This window comes from Pteropus medius, unplaced genomic scaffold, assembly GCF_902729225.1.
Source record: "Pteropus medius unplaced genomic scaffold, Ma_sr-lr_union100, whole genome shotgun sequence".
Lineage (NCBI taxonomy): Eukaryota > Metazoa > Chordata > Mammalia > Chiroptera > Pteropodidae > Pteropus > Pteropus medius.
In genome coordinates, this window is record NW_024350927.1 from 4336467 (window position 1) to 4352649 (window position 16183).

General features: G+C 45.7%; 1 protein-coding gene and 1 pseudogene across 4 annotated transcripts in view; both read right to left on the minus strand.

Moving 5' to 3' along the window:
• VPS13D (vacuolar protein sorting 13 homolog D) overlaps positions 1–8673 on the minus strand; it is a 218420-nt gene extending 209747 nt beyond the window's left edge. For 3 of the 4 annotated variants that reach the window (XM_039842182.1, XM_039842184.1, XM_039842183.1), the window contains exons 1-3: positions 8534–8673; positions 5392–5564; positions 322–399 (exon numbers count right to left, since the gene is read on the minus strand). In XM_039842182.1, coding sequence (XP_039698116.1) covers positions 322–399; positions 5392–5488 — 175 coding nt within the window. In that variant the 5' untranslated portion in view covers positions 5489–5564; positions 8534–8673. Of the gene's footprint in view, positions 1–321; positions 400–5391; positions 5565–7277; positions 7700–8533 lie in introns of those variants that run through there. The other variant, XM_039842181.1, reaches the window with a different exon arrangement.
• A 5256-nt stretch (positions 8674–13929) lies between these two features.
• On the minus strand, positions 13930–14047 carry LOC120585913 (uncharacterized; annotated as a pseudogene).
• Positions 14048–16183: the final 2136 nt, after the last annotated feature.

Below are 16183 nucleotides of genomic sequence, written 5' to 3' on the forward strand. Positions count from 1 at the left end.
AAAATAAGAACTCTATCTAGAAGCTCTCACACTTTAGTAAATGTTAAGAATCACCTGAGGTGCTTATTAAAAATGTAGGTTCAATGACACACCCTTGGAGTTTCTGATTGAGTAGGTCTGGGAACCTGACTTCCCCACCACAGCCGCCTCAAGGTCATACTGATCCTACTGGCGTATAGACCACACTTTCAGACAGAACTAAACTTTGCACTTCCTACCCTGCCTCGCCCTGGTCAGTGGGAGCCAAACTCAAGGGCCCTTCGTTTTCATCTCTCAAACATGTACACTCAAAACTGCCTCCTTTTCCTTCGTTCCACATACCAGCTTTGACTTCAAATGGTAATTCCAGTTCTTTCAAGGCATCTTTCTTTAATGGCAAGTTTTCTAATTCGACAGCACCTAAAAAATAAAAACATCATGAAATGTTTATCCGACAAATGCGAGAGGTGCCTACTGTGTGCAAATCACTGAAGGTTAAAGGGAAAGCTTTATATCTATTCGCAGGCTATAAAAAGCTGTGGGTATAGCTACCACTAACCTGTGTGCTTCATCTACACTAATTTCCTGTCCATCTCATTCTGACATGTAAATAATAACTTAAGTTTACCAACAGATGAAGGATTTAGGCAGAGACCTAACTTTTTCTGTAATGAGCCAGATAGCAAATATTTCAGGCTTCAGAGTGCCTGTTGTATATTCTCCTTTTGTTTTTTTCACAAGCCTTTAAAAATGTAAAAGCCATTCTCAGCCCATGGGTGGGATTTGGCCAGCCGGCCAGTTTGCAGAGCCCTAGTTTGGGTGTTCACCAGAAGACCACTACCGCTCGAATTGCCTGGGATGGAATGGAATGCTGGCTCCTGGGTCCCTGTCCAGGTGTCTGTGGGACTAAAAAACAGAAATCTGTAATTTTTAACAAGCTCCTCCTACCTGGCCACACTCCCAGAAATGGACGTACTGCACACAATATCTGAGCGCCCATGAAGAGTTTTTTAAAAAGCTGGTCATCCAAAGGAATTATACTCTCTCTTCTGGGCAGACCAGCTCCGCGTGTTCCCCTCGGCACCTCCACTTACAGGTGTAATAACCAGGCAGAACCGCCTCTGAAGGTCCTTTTCAGACTCAGCTTTTAGGATGACTGAAACCCAAGCAGTGTAAAGGAACAGCCGAGAGGGTACAGCCAGATCTCTCTCTCTCGGCTAAGGCAGTCATTCATTCACACATGCACACCGATCCCTACCCCCTGTTCTAGGCACTGTGCTGGTCACTGCGAATGTAAAAAGAGAAGGCAGGGTCCCCATCCTCGAAGAGCTCAGGAGACAGCCATCGTTCCACAAAACTGTTGGCACCATTCGAGGCAATTTCTGAGCCACTTAAATCTGTCTGAGATACATATTTTCAAGAATGAGGAGTACAGACAACCACCACCCAGCACCATTAACTGGTGAGAGAACCCAGGAGAGAGGCAGGCAAGCCTTTTCCTCCAGACAAACTGATACAAGAAACTTCATTGTTTTTCCGTTTAAGTGACTGTTCAAGACTTGTGCATGACTGGCTGCTAAAGAAATATTCCAATCTAGCAATTTGGCGGATTCCGAGCAAACGCAGCCAACTGATTTTTTAAACTTTTGTGGGTACATGTGTCTACATGGGGGATCCACAGCCTTAAGACTAAGCAAAAGGAGACATTAACAACCCCAGAGAGCCGAGAAACAGCCCTGTTTCCACATTTGGGGAGAAAATGATCATAAGGGGAAAAAAATCATGAACCATGTTCCTTATTGGTTGAAAATGACTTAATGGGAGGAAAATATATCATTTCTTTTTCTTTTGAAGAGTAACATTTGCAATTTGAATCACTTGCCCTATTTTTCGATACCCAAATTTATCACAAAGGCAGACGGCTCAAGCTTTCCTTGGCTGCTGTACAGCTTGGAGAAGTGGAAGGAATTGTAGGCCATCCACAACATGAAAAATTAAAGAAGCTGAAGCACAGAGAGTGAAGGAGGTGGCCTGGAAAGGAGAGGAAACACAGGAGGGACAGCAGCCTAAGTGATAACAAAGAACCCCAGTAGAACAGGAGCAGCCATGGTTCAAGGCGGAAGGCCTCCCACTTCCCCATCCACTCAAATATGCACCCCACTGGCCCGCTGGGAAAGGCCCCTCCCAGGAGCCAGGCCCTAAAGCACCTAGCATAGGTGAGTACTTCATGTATGATAATATTGTTCACTCATTTCCAGGTGGAGAATTTGCAGGCTTACTCATGGACGTCTCTCTCAGCCAAAACTCCTCATCTCAGATTAGCAAGAAACGTAGTCACCAGGACTAAGGTAAACACAGAGGGTCATTTTCAGGGATCAGTAATGACTACAGAAGCCTCTTCCCCCGACTCTAGGTCATCTAAGGGGCCGAACTGCAGTTCCGAGTTTATGAAAAGAAAACAGAGGGAAATCGAAGTTTCGGGGTTACAGATATACAGATGTGCCCACACCCCAAAGTTCAAACTCCTTGACATGGCACCAGCGGCCGCTACCTTCTGAGCCTGAACGTGCGCTGCAAGCTTTCAGCCTTCTGCCTCCGCTCACACACTTCACCCTACCTGGACTGTGGCGACCCATGCCGTGCCCTTATCGAAATCCTGCTAAGACCCCCTCAAAAGGTATGTCCATAACAGCTTCCCCAAAGTCCTACCGACAGGAGGAAGGGCTCCCTCCTGTGCACCCCACCGCATTATGCCTAAATCTCTAGTATAACAGTTTAATATATACTGCCTGGATTTCTGTGTGATTTTGTCTCCCCAACAGGTTCATAGCCAGCCTTCCAAGGGCACAGGCTATAGAGGTGGATGTAGAACAGCAGCAGTAATAGTAATAATAATGACAATAACAGCTATCGCTTAGTGAGATGTCACTATGTGCAGAGCAAGCACCGCGTTTGCATTATCTCATTTAATCCTCACAACAGTATGAGGAAATATTACTATCTGCTTCGCTTTAGCGATGAGAAAAACGAGACTTAGAGGACAGTTTGCTTAAAACTCAGAGAGCTGGTACGTGGTAGTGCTAGAGTTCACGCCAGGTCTATCTGATCCCAGGTGGCAAGAGGGACGGGGGTGAAGAGGAGGCTTAAGTAACTTGCCCACAAAGGGCTTTTAAGTGGTGACGCTACTGGGGTTAGACCCTAGTCCTGAGCTTTTACCATCTCCCCTTTTTGTATGGCTCCATAACACAGAGCCTTACCCAAAGCAGGTGCTCAGTGAGTGTCTGATGAATGAATGAATGAAGGAGGCCTTATACAAGAGCTATCCCTATTCTTCAACTACTCGTACGCTAACTTTGCATTTTTATTACTCTTGGCATGTGCGCACAATCTACCCGTCAAGTCCAACCCACCAATCATGACGATCATGGGTCAGTTACCACTGACTGAAGCCCCACTATACGCCAAGAACTTGGACTTAGCTTAATGTGTTCAGTTCAAAACCTCATGAGATAGTTAACATTATCTCCGATTTGCAGAAAGGGAGACTGAAGCATGATGAATTTGAGTAATTTGCACAAGAACGAGGATTCACACCCAGTCTGGCTACAAAACCCACACTCTTAACCACTATTTCAGTCTCCTTTGCATTTCTCAAAGCATCTAGAACAGTAAACATTTGCAGACAGATTGAGTAACATTCTTATTCCTATCTAATACCCTCCACCCCCAAATATTGCTTAACTACATCATCAAGATCAACAAAAAGCATCAACATCTTTACAAAGCCATTCTCAGTACACTGTGACACCCTAACAATTTTATGGCCAAGCACTGTGGTGTGCTTTGGATCCATAAGGATGGGGCACCATACTAAGACCAGTCATGAAAGAAAAAGTATCTTTCTATTCTTCAGAGAAACATTCCTTAAATTCTACAAGTTCGTTTAAAGCCAGAGAATATTTTTTTAAAGGAAATAAGCATAGAAAAGCTTAAAGAATCAGCAGATACACGCCATTGCGGCTGCAAGACATATTCTGTCTAAAACTGCTGAGATGAGAACTCTGTTATTGGTATAGACTGCATGATACATCAGATACCACAAACTTCTCTCTATTCATTTCATCAGCAAAACACCTTCTTACCATGCCACTTTCGAGAGCCGCTCTTTTATTAGCAAGGCTGTGGTTGACACTTCTCTTCCTAGGCCCTGTTACCTGCCCTGTTCGACCTGGTTAGCTTCACAGTGTGTATGAGAACTTCAATAAGGGACCAAAGAGGTGAACTTGGCACAACTATGGCACTCTGAACACATCCTCTCCCCTGACAGACTGGTCACTTTCACTTTGCACTGAGCAGCTCCCTTGTAAGGACAGGAGAAAAAGCGGGAGACTAAGGAAGAAGCCACTTCTGTTTCCAGTGAAGGGACAGGAGTGGCAGGGGTGACCGTGAGAGCTCCCTACAGCCTGTCGGGCCACAGTCATTTTACTGGTTTGGTTCAGATGGATCAGAAAAACCTAGACAGCCACACTTCTGGCGACAGGGGAACCACTACCCTCTGACTACACTGCATGCTGTATCATGGCTGTCTCCAGCAGCCAGTCACATGATGATCTGTCCTGGTCCTCTCGCCAAACTCAGGCTCCCAGGAAGCTGCTGGACTATGACTCTGCTACATGCCTGCAGACTGACTTTATCTCCTTTCTCCAGAATTGTTAAAGGGTTCCATTTTGAGCTGAGCAAAGAGAAGTAAAAACAAGGAGGAGAAAAACGCAGTTTTCCAATTCCCACACCAAATCACTGGGCTGCATTTACCAAGTATAGGCTTATAAAGGCTAAAATCTCTCAAGTTTTTGGTACTTTACTAAGCAAGACAAGATCTAAGAAATTCTATTGAAGACTTCACAGTAATCTATTTTAAAACTCCTACTGCATGTACTATATGCTAGCAGGAGGGGAGCTTCAAATGTTACTCCATCTGATCCTTACAGCAACCCTGGGGAGGCATTTTCTAAAGAAACTGAGGCTCCAAATTTCAGTGACTTATTTGCATAGCTAATAAGTAACACAACAGGATCTGAAGCCAAAGCCAATGCCATTGTCACTCCATAAGGGCTGCCTCCATAAGGCCTCATAAAGCTAAAAAATTAACTGGGGTAAAGAACAGTCACCAGTAGTATAATTGTTTTTAATATTTAATAGTTCCCTAAAATCTACAGCAGTGTAGCCACACACTTAAGTTACCCTTTAATGTAGCAGGCGTCATATGGAACAACATATTTCCCTTTACACATATTTAGCACAAAGCCGTCTGGGTATCATGTTTTATTATTCTCAATACAACAGAAAGAATATAGAAAATAGAAACGCCATCTGCAAAGGCATACTTTACCAAAAAGAGATACAGGTACTCACCTTTCAGAAGTGCCACAGAGAGCTGGTCAGTGTTCAGGTTATTGACGTATTTCCCCAGGTAGGTATTGAGAACCCAGGCTACAAGCCCTTCCAACATGACTATATCCTCAAGACCAGATGTTTAAAAATCATGAGTCATTCCTTATTTCTCTCTCTCATGGTCACAGAAGAATCTATGCAAGGGGAAAAAAAAAGGAAATCAACAGAAAAAAAAACAGATGATTCTCTAAGCTAATTTACTAATCTATTTCCCGAGGGTGGGCAAATGCCAAGCACAGATTTATGAAAAGCTGAGGTGGGAAGCACTTTAAGTTGCCCTGTTAGTAAACGGAAGACCAAACCAATACACCTTCATTTTGATGCAGTTGTAAGAACAGTCACTTATAAATTTACCAAATATTACCTGCAATTCAAAGTTCCTATCTTTTCAATGTAACTGATCATTAAACTGTTTGCTTTTAGTGACTCATCTTGAGACTAGACTGTCCTGATCACAGGCTCTCATCCAGGTGTGATTTGGCAATGTCTAGAGACATTTCTGATTATCATGATTAGGAAGTGGCTACTGGTATTTTGTGGGTAGAGATCATGGAAGTTGTTAAACATTCTACAATGCACAAGACGGCCCCCCACAGCAAAGAATTATCTAGCCTAGTATGCAACAGTGCCAAGACAGAGAAACCCTGTCCCAGATTAAGTCAAAATGCCCTAAGAGATTGTATGAGTGAACTTCATATTCTGCAAAGATCCTCTTTAAGCCTTCCCCGATTCAATTTTGCAAATTTGTTCAGAGGGATCGTTTGAAAAATAATATAAATGGAAGGGAGAAGGCAGTGATTTATCACTGTTCTTAAATGTCCTAGAGCTGCATTACTGGCACCTGGGCACCAGATGATGCTGATACAATGAGCTACCTTAGTAATTACAAACGCCAGAAATCCTCTGGTTCCAGCTACAGTATTTACATTCAGTACTGAATCCCACTGCCTATTATAATAACTGGTGTTTATTAGTCTCACAAGAAATACAAAGATTATTTTTAGTAGTACAAAAAGTTAACATGAGGAGACTTGAGACACAAAAGTTTAAATGGATCCCAATGGATCCCGAGATCACTCAGCTCATAGGTCTCAATTAGAACTATAAGCCCCAAATCTTGCTGTGAGCCAAGCAAGTCAGACACCAGCCCACCACGTTGGCCACTCCAGATTTGCTATGGCGTGCATCCCACTTGGAACCAGCCTTTCCAGCATCCTTTCCAAGCACCTGCTCCTCCTCCAGTGATTCATCTTAGTGCCAAGAGACACACTTATCCCAACTGAAAGTCGGCCACACCCAGAGAAGACCCAAAACATCAGGCCCTGTAAGAGTTAACTCAAACTCCACGAAAGACTGATTTTTCTTTGTCAACAGTGTCTTGCACTGCCAGATAAGATTAACTTTTATTTGTCAACAATGAGAGTACAAGTAAATAATAAACAGCATTTGGTGAAATACTAATTTCTTTGCAAAGATTTTTTTAAAGCTACATTTTGTATAAAATTAGGAATCTGCTAGAGATTATTGGCTACATTTAAAAAGGTTACAAGAACAAATTTTTTAAAATAAGAAATGTTTAAGAATCCAAGTAAATGAAACATTTCTTTATTTTAACTTAAAACAAGTAAATCTGTGAAAACAAAACGTGAACCTGACTAATCTAGTCTTATTATGCAGGCTCCAAACACACTTAGGCAAAGCGCCAAAGTCAGGGCGCTCTTTACTTTTGAAGTTACTGCCCTTAATGCCAATAAACTTTCTGAAGTACCCACTATAAACGCTCTCCCAGTAAAAGGGAAACAAACAAGTGTCAGTTTGTACACAAGATCAGGCCCTACTCTACTCACCCTGCAGGCGGAAGAACGGCAAAGTAGATGAAAAGAAGATGGGGTGAGTAGCACCGTAAAATGTCCTGGTCAGGAAAATGAGTCCCAAGCCAGAAAGGATTAGCTCTGCTAAGCATCTACACCAGGCTTGAGGCCACTTCACAGAATCCAGCGTCAGGATGGGCCGCCAGACTGGCCAGAATCCCAAAGTGTTTACACTCCGGTCCATTAGGGCTACGAGGCAACTGCACAGAACTAACACCCAGCGGGCCTCCCCTAATCGGTGGGGCAAGTGACACTGGGGATCAGTGCTCAGCCCACAGGCGGCCAGAGCGCCGGGCATGACCTTGAGCCAGGCCCCTCCCACAAGGGGCGGCCAGAGCCAGGAGTAGGAAGGACTGGCAACTGGACCCCGGAGCCCCTCCCAGAGCCGGCTCCGGCTTAGTGCAGCCGGTGCCCGGGAGCTCGGAGATAGGGGGCCGGGGACGGGAGGGTGTCAGGCCCGGGGTCCCACAAGAACGAGACTGCCCATTAGGCGAGGCTCCCACAGCCCTCCCAACACCCGCTCTGTTCTCAGAACCCTAAGATCCGCTCCAAGAGACAGAGACCCCACCTTCCAGATAAAGCCTGGAGGGGACCGCGCCGGGGGTCCCATAACTGAGAGGAGGAGATCGAGCAGGGCAGGACCCCGGAGAGCAAGGGATAAAGACAGATTTGAAGCCTGATGTCCCATCGCAGAGCATGACCCCAGAAGGCCGGTGAAGGGGGTGGTTAAGACACTTTGGAGAACTGACTGTCGCCCCATTCCTGGGCGTGAGGTTGCGGGCTCGCACACTGGGATCCCGCATGAGACCAAGGTGGGGAAGGGACGTGGGCTGACACCTCCCAATCCCAGAGTGCCATGCTGCCAGGACCCTGGAAAAGGTGCCCGGTTGGATGGGGGATCGGACGCCCCAGGACACGGACGCTGGGGTCCCGGGAGGCTCAGGCACCCCGAGCCTGTGGCTGGGGTGCCTGCGGGAGCTCGGACGCAGGGGTCCCCATGAGAGTAGCAGGCTTGGGGCCGTCGGAGGCTCCGACGCCCCAGGGTTCCCCCGAGGAGTTCAGACGGCCAGAGGGCCTGACACTGGGGTCCCGGGCTCCCGGCGCCGCGCTGCCCGCGGGCTGGCCGACGCCCAGGTCTGAAGCGGAGCCGGAACGGCCTACCGCCGGCCCAGGCCACCCCTGCGGCTCCCAGCCTGCCCTGCCGCCAGGCGCCGCCCCGTCTCGGCCGGTACCTGTCGGTGTCCCGGGCCGCCAGCCCAGCCCGGCACTGCGCGGTGCTTCCTCCCCGCGGCTCCTCAATGGCGCTGCCAGGGGCGCTGTGGCCCGCCCAGGCCCGACCAATGGAGCGGGCGACGCGCCGGCGCCTGGCCAGCGGAGTGCCGAGTCACCGAGTGATCGCCGAGGCGTCCCGGGCTGGGGCGCCGCCTCTGCGGGGGAGGGCGGGGCCGCAGCGCGTCTGGCGCAGACCGTAGCGGAGCCCAGGTATCAAGAGCAAAAAGAATTTAGGACTCCTTGGACTTTACAAAATGGATTTTATGGGAGCCATGACAGTAATGTCAACCGGCACATAATGGGACCGCCTTTAGGGTGTGATCGAAATGCCCCAAGCCCCAGAAAACGTCAGCCGTAGATAAGCCCCCACTGCAGGAGCCGATAAGCATAAGGATTCCAACCCTAAAAGGACAGACAGTCTATGATGAACACCTCCGACCGACCGAGAGCATCACAGACAGGTTTACTGAGAGCCGAAGACTGACCTTCTGCCGTAGTAGTTTCTGGCTGGGAAACAATCTTGAGCCACCAGTCGACAGAGCTTGCTTTGGAGTCACCAAGAACTTTCATCCCTTCCGTAGACTGTACGTGCCCTCTCTGTGTGCTGTGTGTTAACCTGCGTGCATACCTGATTGGTTTATCTGAGAAGGTTCCCCTCAAAAAACTTGGCGTTGTGAAAAGGCACAAACGCATCCGAGGGTGTTACTTCCGTAGCCTCTCTCCTTGCTCCAGACAAAGGCATTCTTCCTTGTACAACGCTCTGCCTTCCAACTAGCCCAGTTTTTATCATCTAGGCAGTTCTCCGCTTAGCAGCCACAGGAGTCTGTTGAAATAGAATTCAGACCATGCCACTTCCCTCCTTAAAACGGCTTCCTCCTTACAACTTAAAACCCATCTCTTTACAAAGCTGACACCAAGATCCTCTTGGATTTGGTCCATTCCTATTTCTGCCACTCTTTTCTTGACCCACCATGCCCCCAGCATCCTTCAGTTCCCACCTCAGGACCTTTCATTTGCCATTCTCTCTCCTTAGGACGCCTTTTCCGTTACACCATTGCTGTCCAAGAGAAATATAATGCAAGCCACATAGTGATTTTAAATTTACTCAGTTGGTGCATTTTTCTAAAAAGGAAAAAGAAAAAAAGTGGAATTAATAATATATTTCATTTAACCCAGTATGTTCTGAATATTATCATCTCAACCTATAGCCAAAAAAAAAAAAATAATGAGATATTTTAGGGTTTTTCATAGTTAGTTTTTGAAATCTCGTGTGTATTTTACACTTACAGCACATCTCAATTCAAACTAGCCACATTTCAAGTGCTCAATAGACTTATTACGCGGCTAGCGACTACAGAACAGCTCTGGAGAGTCATAAAACCAACTCTTTTTTGCTTCAAATGTTCTACCTTTGAGAGGATTTCCCTGATACTCTATCTAAAGTTCCCCTCATCTATTACCTTATTGTATTTTCTTTACAGAGCTTAATGCGATCTGAGATTATCTTATTAGTTTACACATATGTTATCTTTATCCACCCTAAAAGTTTTCTAAGAGCAGAGGTTTTATCCTTTTTACAAATATCTCTTCAGCTCCTAGATGTTGCTTAGCACAGAAAAGACTCAATAAAGGTGCTATGAATTAATGAATGAATGAATGAACAAATGAACACTTCATCTTGCATTATCGCCAGAAGGGCAGGAAGAACACCTCAGGCTCATAAAAAAAAAAAGTCAGAAAATGCCGGACAAAGGACAGCAAGGTTGCAATCGTATATTTACCATAAGCATAATGTTAAGCTAATGAAGGTGACTCTGGGTTGACTCACTCCTAAGCCAGACCTGGGTTCCTCTGAGGTGGAATCAACCTATCAGAATGTCAGTTCTGGGTCCTTTCGGGGGTTGAGGTTTGGGTTTAAAATCTCTGGACTCCATAGACAGAAAGCAGAAGGAAAGCAGCCCACCAGAGTTGAAGGATCTCAGAGTCCAGATCTTCTAGCACAGACACCTAGCTGTACCTGGGGGGTTTATTTAAAAGGCAGATAGATGCCAGGGCACCATGTATTCAACCAGGATCACTGAAAGTGTTTGTGTCTTCAGTTTCTTATCAATTTAAAATACATTTACCATACAGCTCTCCCACCCCAAGGTATTTACCAAAGAGAAATGAAAGCACACGCATACACAAAGATTTTACAGGAATGTTCATAGCAGCTCTATTTATAATAGCCAAAAACAGGAAATAATCAAAATGTCCATCAACAGGAGATTGTATAAACAAATTGCAATCTACCCGTACAAAAAAATACTACTCAACAATAAAAAGGAACAAACAAATGATACAGGCACCATCTTGGAAAACACTCAAAAGTATTAGCTTTGTGAAAAAAAAGTCAGACCGCGAAAGACCACATACCGTAATGATTCCATTTCTCTGACAGTCCGGAAGAGAGCAAACTCGAAGAGCACGCACGAGCAGTTCAGTGGTGGCCCAAGCCGGGAGGGGGCGGGAGGGGGGGCATTGCCTAGGAATGAGTTACAGGGGAACATTTCTGGGTCATGGGGCTGTTCTATATCTGGATTGTGGTGATCGCCAGGCTGTATACAGTCATCAAAATTCACTGAAATTGGTAAATTGTGTTTTCTGTAAATTATTCCCCATTAAAGCTGATATTTAAAAATTATCCATCTTCATGGAGCTGCAGGAGGAGAGGGTTGTCCTTTAATTACCACCCACAATAGACCCTGAGATATATGTTGATCCAGGAGAGACAATTTTTCTGGGACAGGCAGATTTGAGGAACCCCGCTCCGTACTTTCCTCCCCTCTCCTAATGGGGTCCTCCCCACTTGGCCTAGTGTGTATTACCCTTCAGAATCATCTAGACCAGAGCAGGTGCAGACAGGCTGCCAAAGCTGCTGCAGAAATGTTTCTTTTGGCCCACATGATGCTTTCAAATAATTTATATTCATTTGAAAAGCTGGAATTTACATGTGAAAATCTGCATTTGGAGCTTCTCTGGAAAAATCAGAAGATTTGGTGACTGTAGAACTCCCACAGCCACATTTTCTATGCTTATATTCAGTCATTCGCCATTTATTGAGCACCTACTATGTGCCTGGTACTGTTCTAACCACTTAGGGCTACATCACTGAGCAAAATAGACAAAGCTCTGTCCTATTAGAGCTTATATTCTATCAAGAAGAACAGAAGACAGTAAGCAATAACTATAACAGATATGTATTACAATATTTGTATTACATATTTTGTATACAATATTTGAGGTGACAAGTGCTCCATGAGGGTAGCCGGAATCTCGGGGAGAGGGAGTTGCAATTTTAATTATAAATTAATTTAATCAGTTCTTGAAGGCATTTAATTTTCCACAGGAGTGCTGTCCAATAAAAATCTAATGCAAGCATAAAGCTGGTGGGGGGGAAGAAAAAATATATATATACTGCAAGCCATATACATAATTGTATATTTTCTAGCCACATTAAAAAGAGTAAAAAGAAACAGGTGAAATTAATGGTAATGTTTTATTTAACCTAATATTTTGGCGATCCAAAATATTTTAATATGTAGTCAATATAAAAATTATTTTTATAGGTCCAGAATATCTTGTGAAAAAGCAGACAGCCTGGGCAAGGTTGGTATTGCCACCCTCTGGGTAAAGGGCAAAAGCCAGACCACAGCCCAGGAGCCAGCTGCTCTTCTTACAAATGGAGATTCTGAAACACTGTTCAAGGGCTAAAGATATAAAACCCATTGGGCCAAATTCTTGACTTAACTGGGAATTTGGTTTCATGAATAAATCCATACTATTAGCTTTATTTGTGATTGGCCTCTTTCTCCTAAAGCTTGAGGGCAAACCAAAAAAAAAATCAGATTAATCAGGATTTTCAAACTGAATAATATATTTCACACATAAATTATCTATCATCTATCTCTCTATCTGTCTATCTAATCTACCTACCTACCTACCTACCTACCTACCTACCTGAGAGACTTATAAGTAGGTCTACACTCTGCCTAAACCTGAACTGGAAATAAGGCAGACTGGACAAAACATTCAGATTTCTTCTCTTTCCAAAGAGATGATGAACAGAACTCCCCCACCAACAAATTGGGTACAAGAGATTTAATTAAAGTGACGTGATTTCTCCCAGAATGTTATGTGTAGCCCTGGCAATGAGAAATTATCTAGAGCACTGGTGCAAACACTCTCCAGAGGGGTATACCAGACAACCCATTTGACGTAAGTAGAAAACACTAGGACATAAATCTCTTATGAAAATGAGAATATGTATGTGTATGTAATTTTAGTGTAAAGTAAAATGTAAAAAAGAAAAATTCATATCGACACTTGCAAAAACAAAAACAAAAAAATGGAGATTCTGAGCTCCAGAGAGGGACAGTGGCAGCTCGAGTTCACACAGCAGGTCATTGCTTTAGGTCTGCCCCACACAACCTCTCAGCCCAACCTCCTCACTTTCACGAGGTGGACCTGCTAGCTAGTTTCTGAATATGGAGTTCCACATGGGCTGAGAAGTCCCAAAGAGAGAGAGAGAGAGAGGGAGTCTCATTTCCCCTTTAACCCACACTTGATGAGTCGCTCATGAAATTCTAAGGAGCTGGTTATCAGGAGCCTCCCGCAGTAAACAGACTATTCATCCAGCTTGATTCCTTAGATAAGTATCAAACCCAGTCAAGCCCTGCCCTGCAGAGTCCTCCTCTGCAAAGCACTATCTCCTAGAGCAATTATGCAGATAAAATAACCTAAGCTCAATTTCCCAACTTCTGTGAAGCCAGGCAAGGCTACAGAACTTGCCACATTCCCTGCCTCAGACCCCGCCCATCACACCAAAAATAAAAACCTACCTCCTTTCCATGGTTTCTGAAGCCACTCTCCCAGACCTCACGGTCTCTCTTACCCCGTGGTCCCAAAGGTGACCCGCCTTCCTTTCACCAAGGCCTTTCAAAGGCCAGCGCCTCATCAGCCCACCTGGCAAACTAGCAGCACCCCTACCCTTCCTGGTCCCCTTACCTTGCTTTCTTTTCTTTATTGGCTCTTACCAGCACCTGGCATGACCTACAGTTACTTCTTTACTTTAGTCCCTCCCAGCCCGTCAGCTCCAGCAGGAACCTGGTCTGTCCTGGACTCTGTTGCATCCCCGGCACCTATATGCACAAAAAATAGCAACTGATGTTTATTGAGCACTTGCTGTGTGCCAGGCACAGTTCCCAGCATTTTGCAGAGAATAACTCATGTAATCCCTTACACTGAGGGAGGTACTTAATTATTTATTATTATTATTATTATTATTATTATTATTTATTATTATTTATACCTACAGCGCCTGGTCTTCTGATCTTCCTAGGTGATCTCTCATCCAAGTACTAACCAGACCTGACCCTGCTTAGCTTCCGAGATCAGATGGGATCAGGCACGTTCAGGGTGGCATGGCCCTAGACTATGGACCATGGCTCCACTGGGGCATGAACGCAGGACCTTCTGCGTGTAAAGCAGACGTGCTAACCGCTACACTATGGAACCACGTCCTAGGGAGGTGCTATTTTCACTTCATTTTACAGATGAGATTGAGGCACAGGGAAGTTCATTAACTTGCCTGAGGTCACACAGACAGAAAGTGGGGGAACCAGGTTTCACCCCTGGGCAGGCAGGATATGTGGGCCCGTGACCCCTGGCTACTGTACTAGTCTCCACCAGAGTGCTCCATAATGGTGACAAATGTATGAAAACTAGATGAACAGTGTTCTGCAGGTTCGGGGTACCAAAGCTTGGGGTGCGCAGTTCTGGCAGCTGGAAGAGTATGTGAGGAGCCGTGGGCAGATGCGACATAGCTTTATTCAGGCATAGCGGCAGGTCACAGCAAGGCACAGGCTCAGCTCCAGCTCTTGGCCTGCACAGGCAGGGCTGTTCTTAGAACAAGGTGCGTAATAGTGGCTTAAGGCCTGGTGCTATAATCCATCACAATCAATCACAGTGTACCTGCGTTCTACAGGTTGTATAGGACGCTGTAGCTAAGATTACATAGGACGCTGTAGCTAAGGCCCCCCCCCCCAGAAACCACAGGGCTTGTGAGGAGGGAGCCTGACTACATCCATTTTGTTTATCAGTCCCCTCACCCAACAAAGAAAATCAAAAAGTTGCTCCCTCCCCATCCAAGCTGGCCCTGCCTTCGTGAAACCTCTTGTTCCTTGATGGTTAGAGAAGAGAGGCAGGAGGGGCCGCACCTGGCCCATTGTGACTGCTACCCCATCAGACAGGTGGCTGCCTTCGGTCGTTTCAAATTGACTCCCTGTCGTATTTTGATCTATACAGGCACACCTCGTTTTATAGCACTTCCCTTTATTGTGCTTCACAGATGTTGCGTTTTTTACCAATTGAAATCAAGACCCTCCGCCACCAAAAATATTACGACTCGCTTTATGATGGTGATCTGGAACCAAGCCAGCAATAGCCCTGAGGTACGCCCGCGATAAGAAATATATATTTGATCTTCTTCCTCTGTTTCTGGCTCATAGCTCCTAAAACCCTTGAAATTTCCTAAGTGATAAGAGCACTGAGAGCATCTTTTGTTCTAATATTTCTTCCATGTCCTCATAGCTGAAATAGCTCTAGAGCCAGAAAGGTGAAACCAGTAGTGTCTGTTATTCATGTCAAAACCCTTTCAACCACACCGAGCTAATGTTAGTGGGTGATTTTTAGAAGGCCCCTAAGGATGGGGGCTGGTTGCCAGAGAAGCCAACCGTGTGATTAGAGGGTTGGAACTTTCAGCTGCCCACCCTGCTACCTCTGGGTTGGGTAGAGGGGCTAGAGGTTGAGGCAATCACCAATGACTAATGATTTCATCGATCATGCTCTGTAATGCAGCCTCAAAAATTCCCAAAAGGATGGCGTTCAGCTTCCAGGTTGCTGAATACGTGGAGGTGCTGGGGGGGGTTGCTGTATCTAGAGAGAACATGGACCCCCCTCCCTGACACACACACACACACCCCTTTCCACGTAAATCTTGCCCTATGCATCTCTCTCATCTGGCTGAGTTGAAGTTCTATCCTTTGTAAGCTGCTCTAGCAAATAAATCAACCCCAAGAATGGGGTCATGAGAACCTCTAGTCTACAGACAATGGGTCAGAAGCACAGGTGGCAAACTGGACTTGTGACTGGCATCTCAAGTGGGGACAGTCTTGTGGGTAGATAGTGTCAAAATTGAGTTAAATGATAGCACGCCCAGCTGGTGTCACAGAATTGCTTGGTGTGGGAAAAAAAACAACAACCCATATTTGGTGACCAGAAGTGTCAGAAGTAGAGGACTGAGAGTAGAGGAGACACAGGAAGAGTCTTCCTTGACACCCCCTCACACCGAAATGCCCGTGATCACCCACATTGCAAAGATGGGGAAGCCGTGCCAGGGATAGGTGGGGCAAGAGAGGGAGTGGTGGCAGCAGAGCATGGCAAGGGGGTGGTTACAGGTAGAAGCCTCTGGAAGGGGTATCAGAAGGATGAAATACACCCCCCGCCTCGCTCTCCTCCTACCCCACAAGTCTTCCGCTAGTGTCTTCCCGTGGGCAAACCCTGCTGGAAGC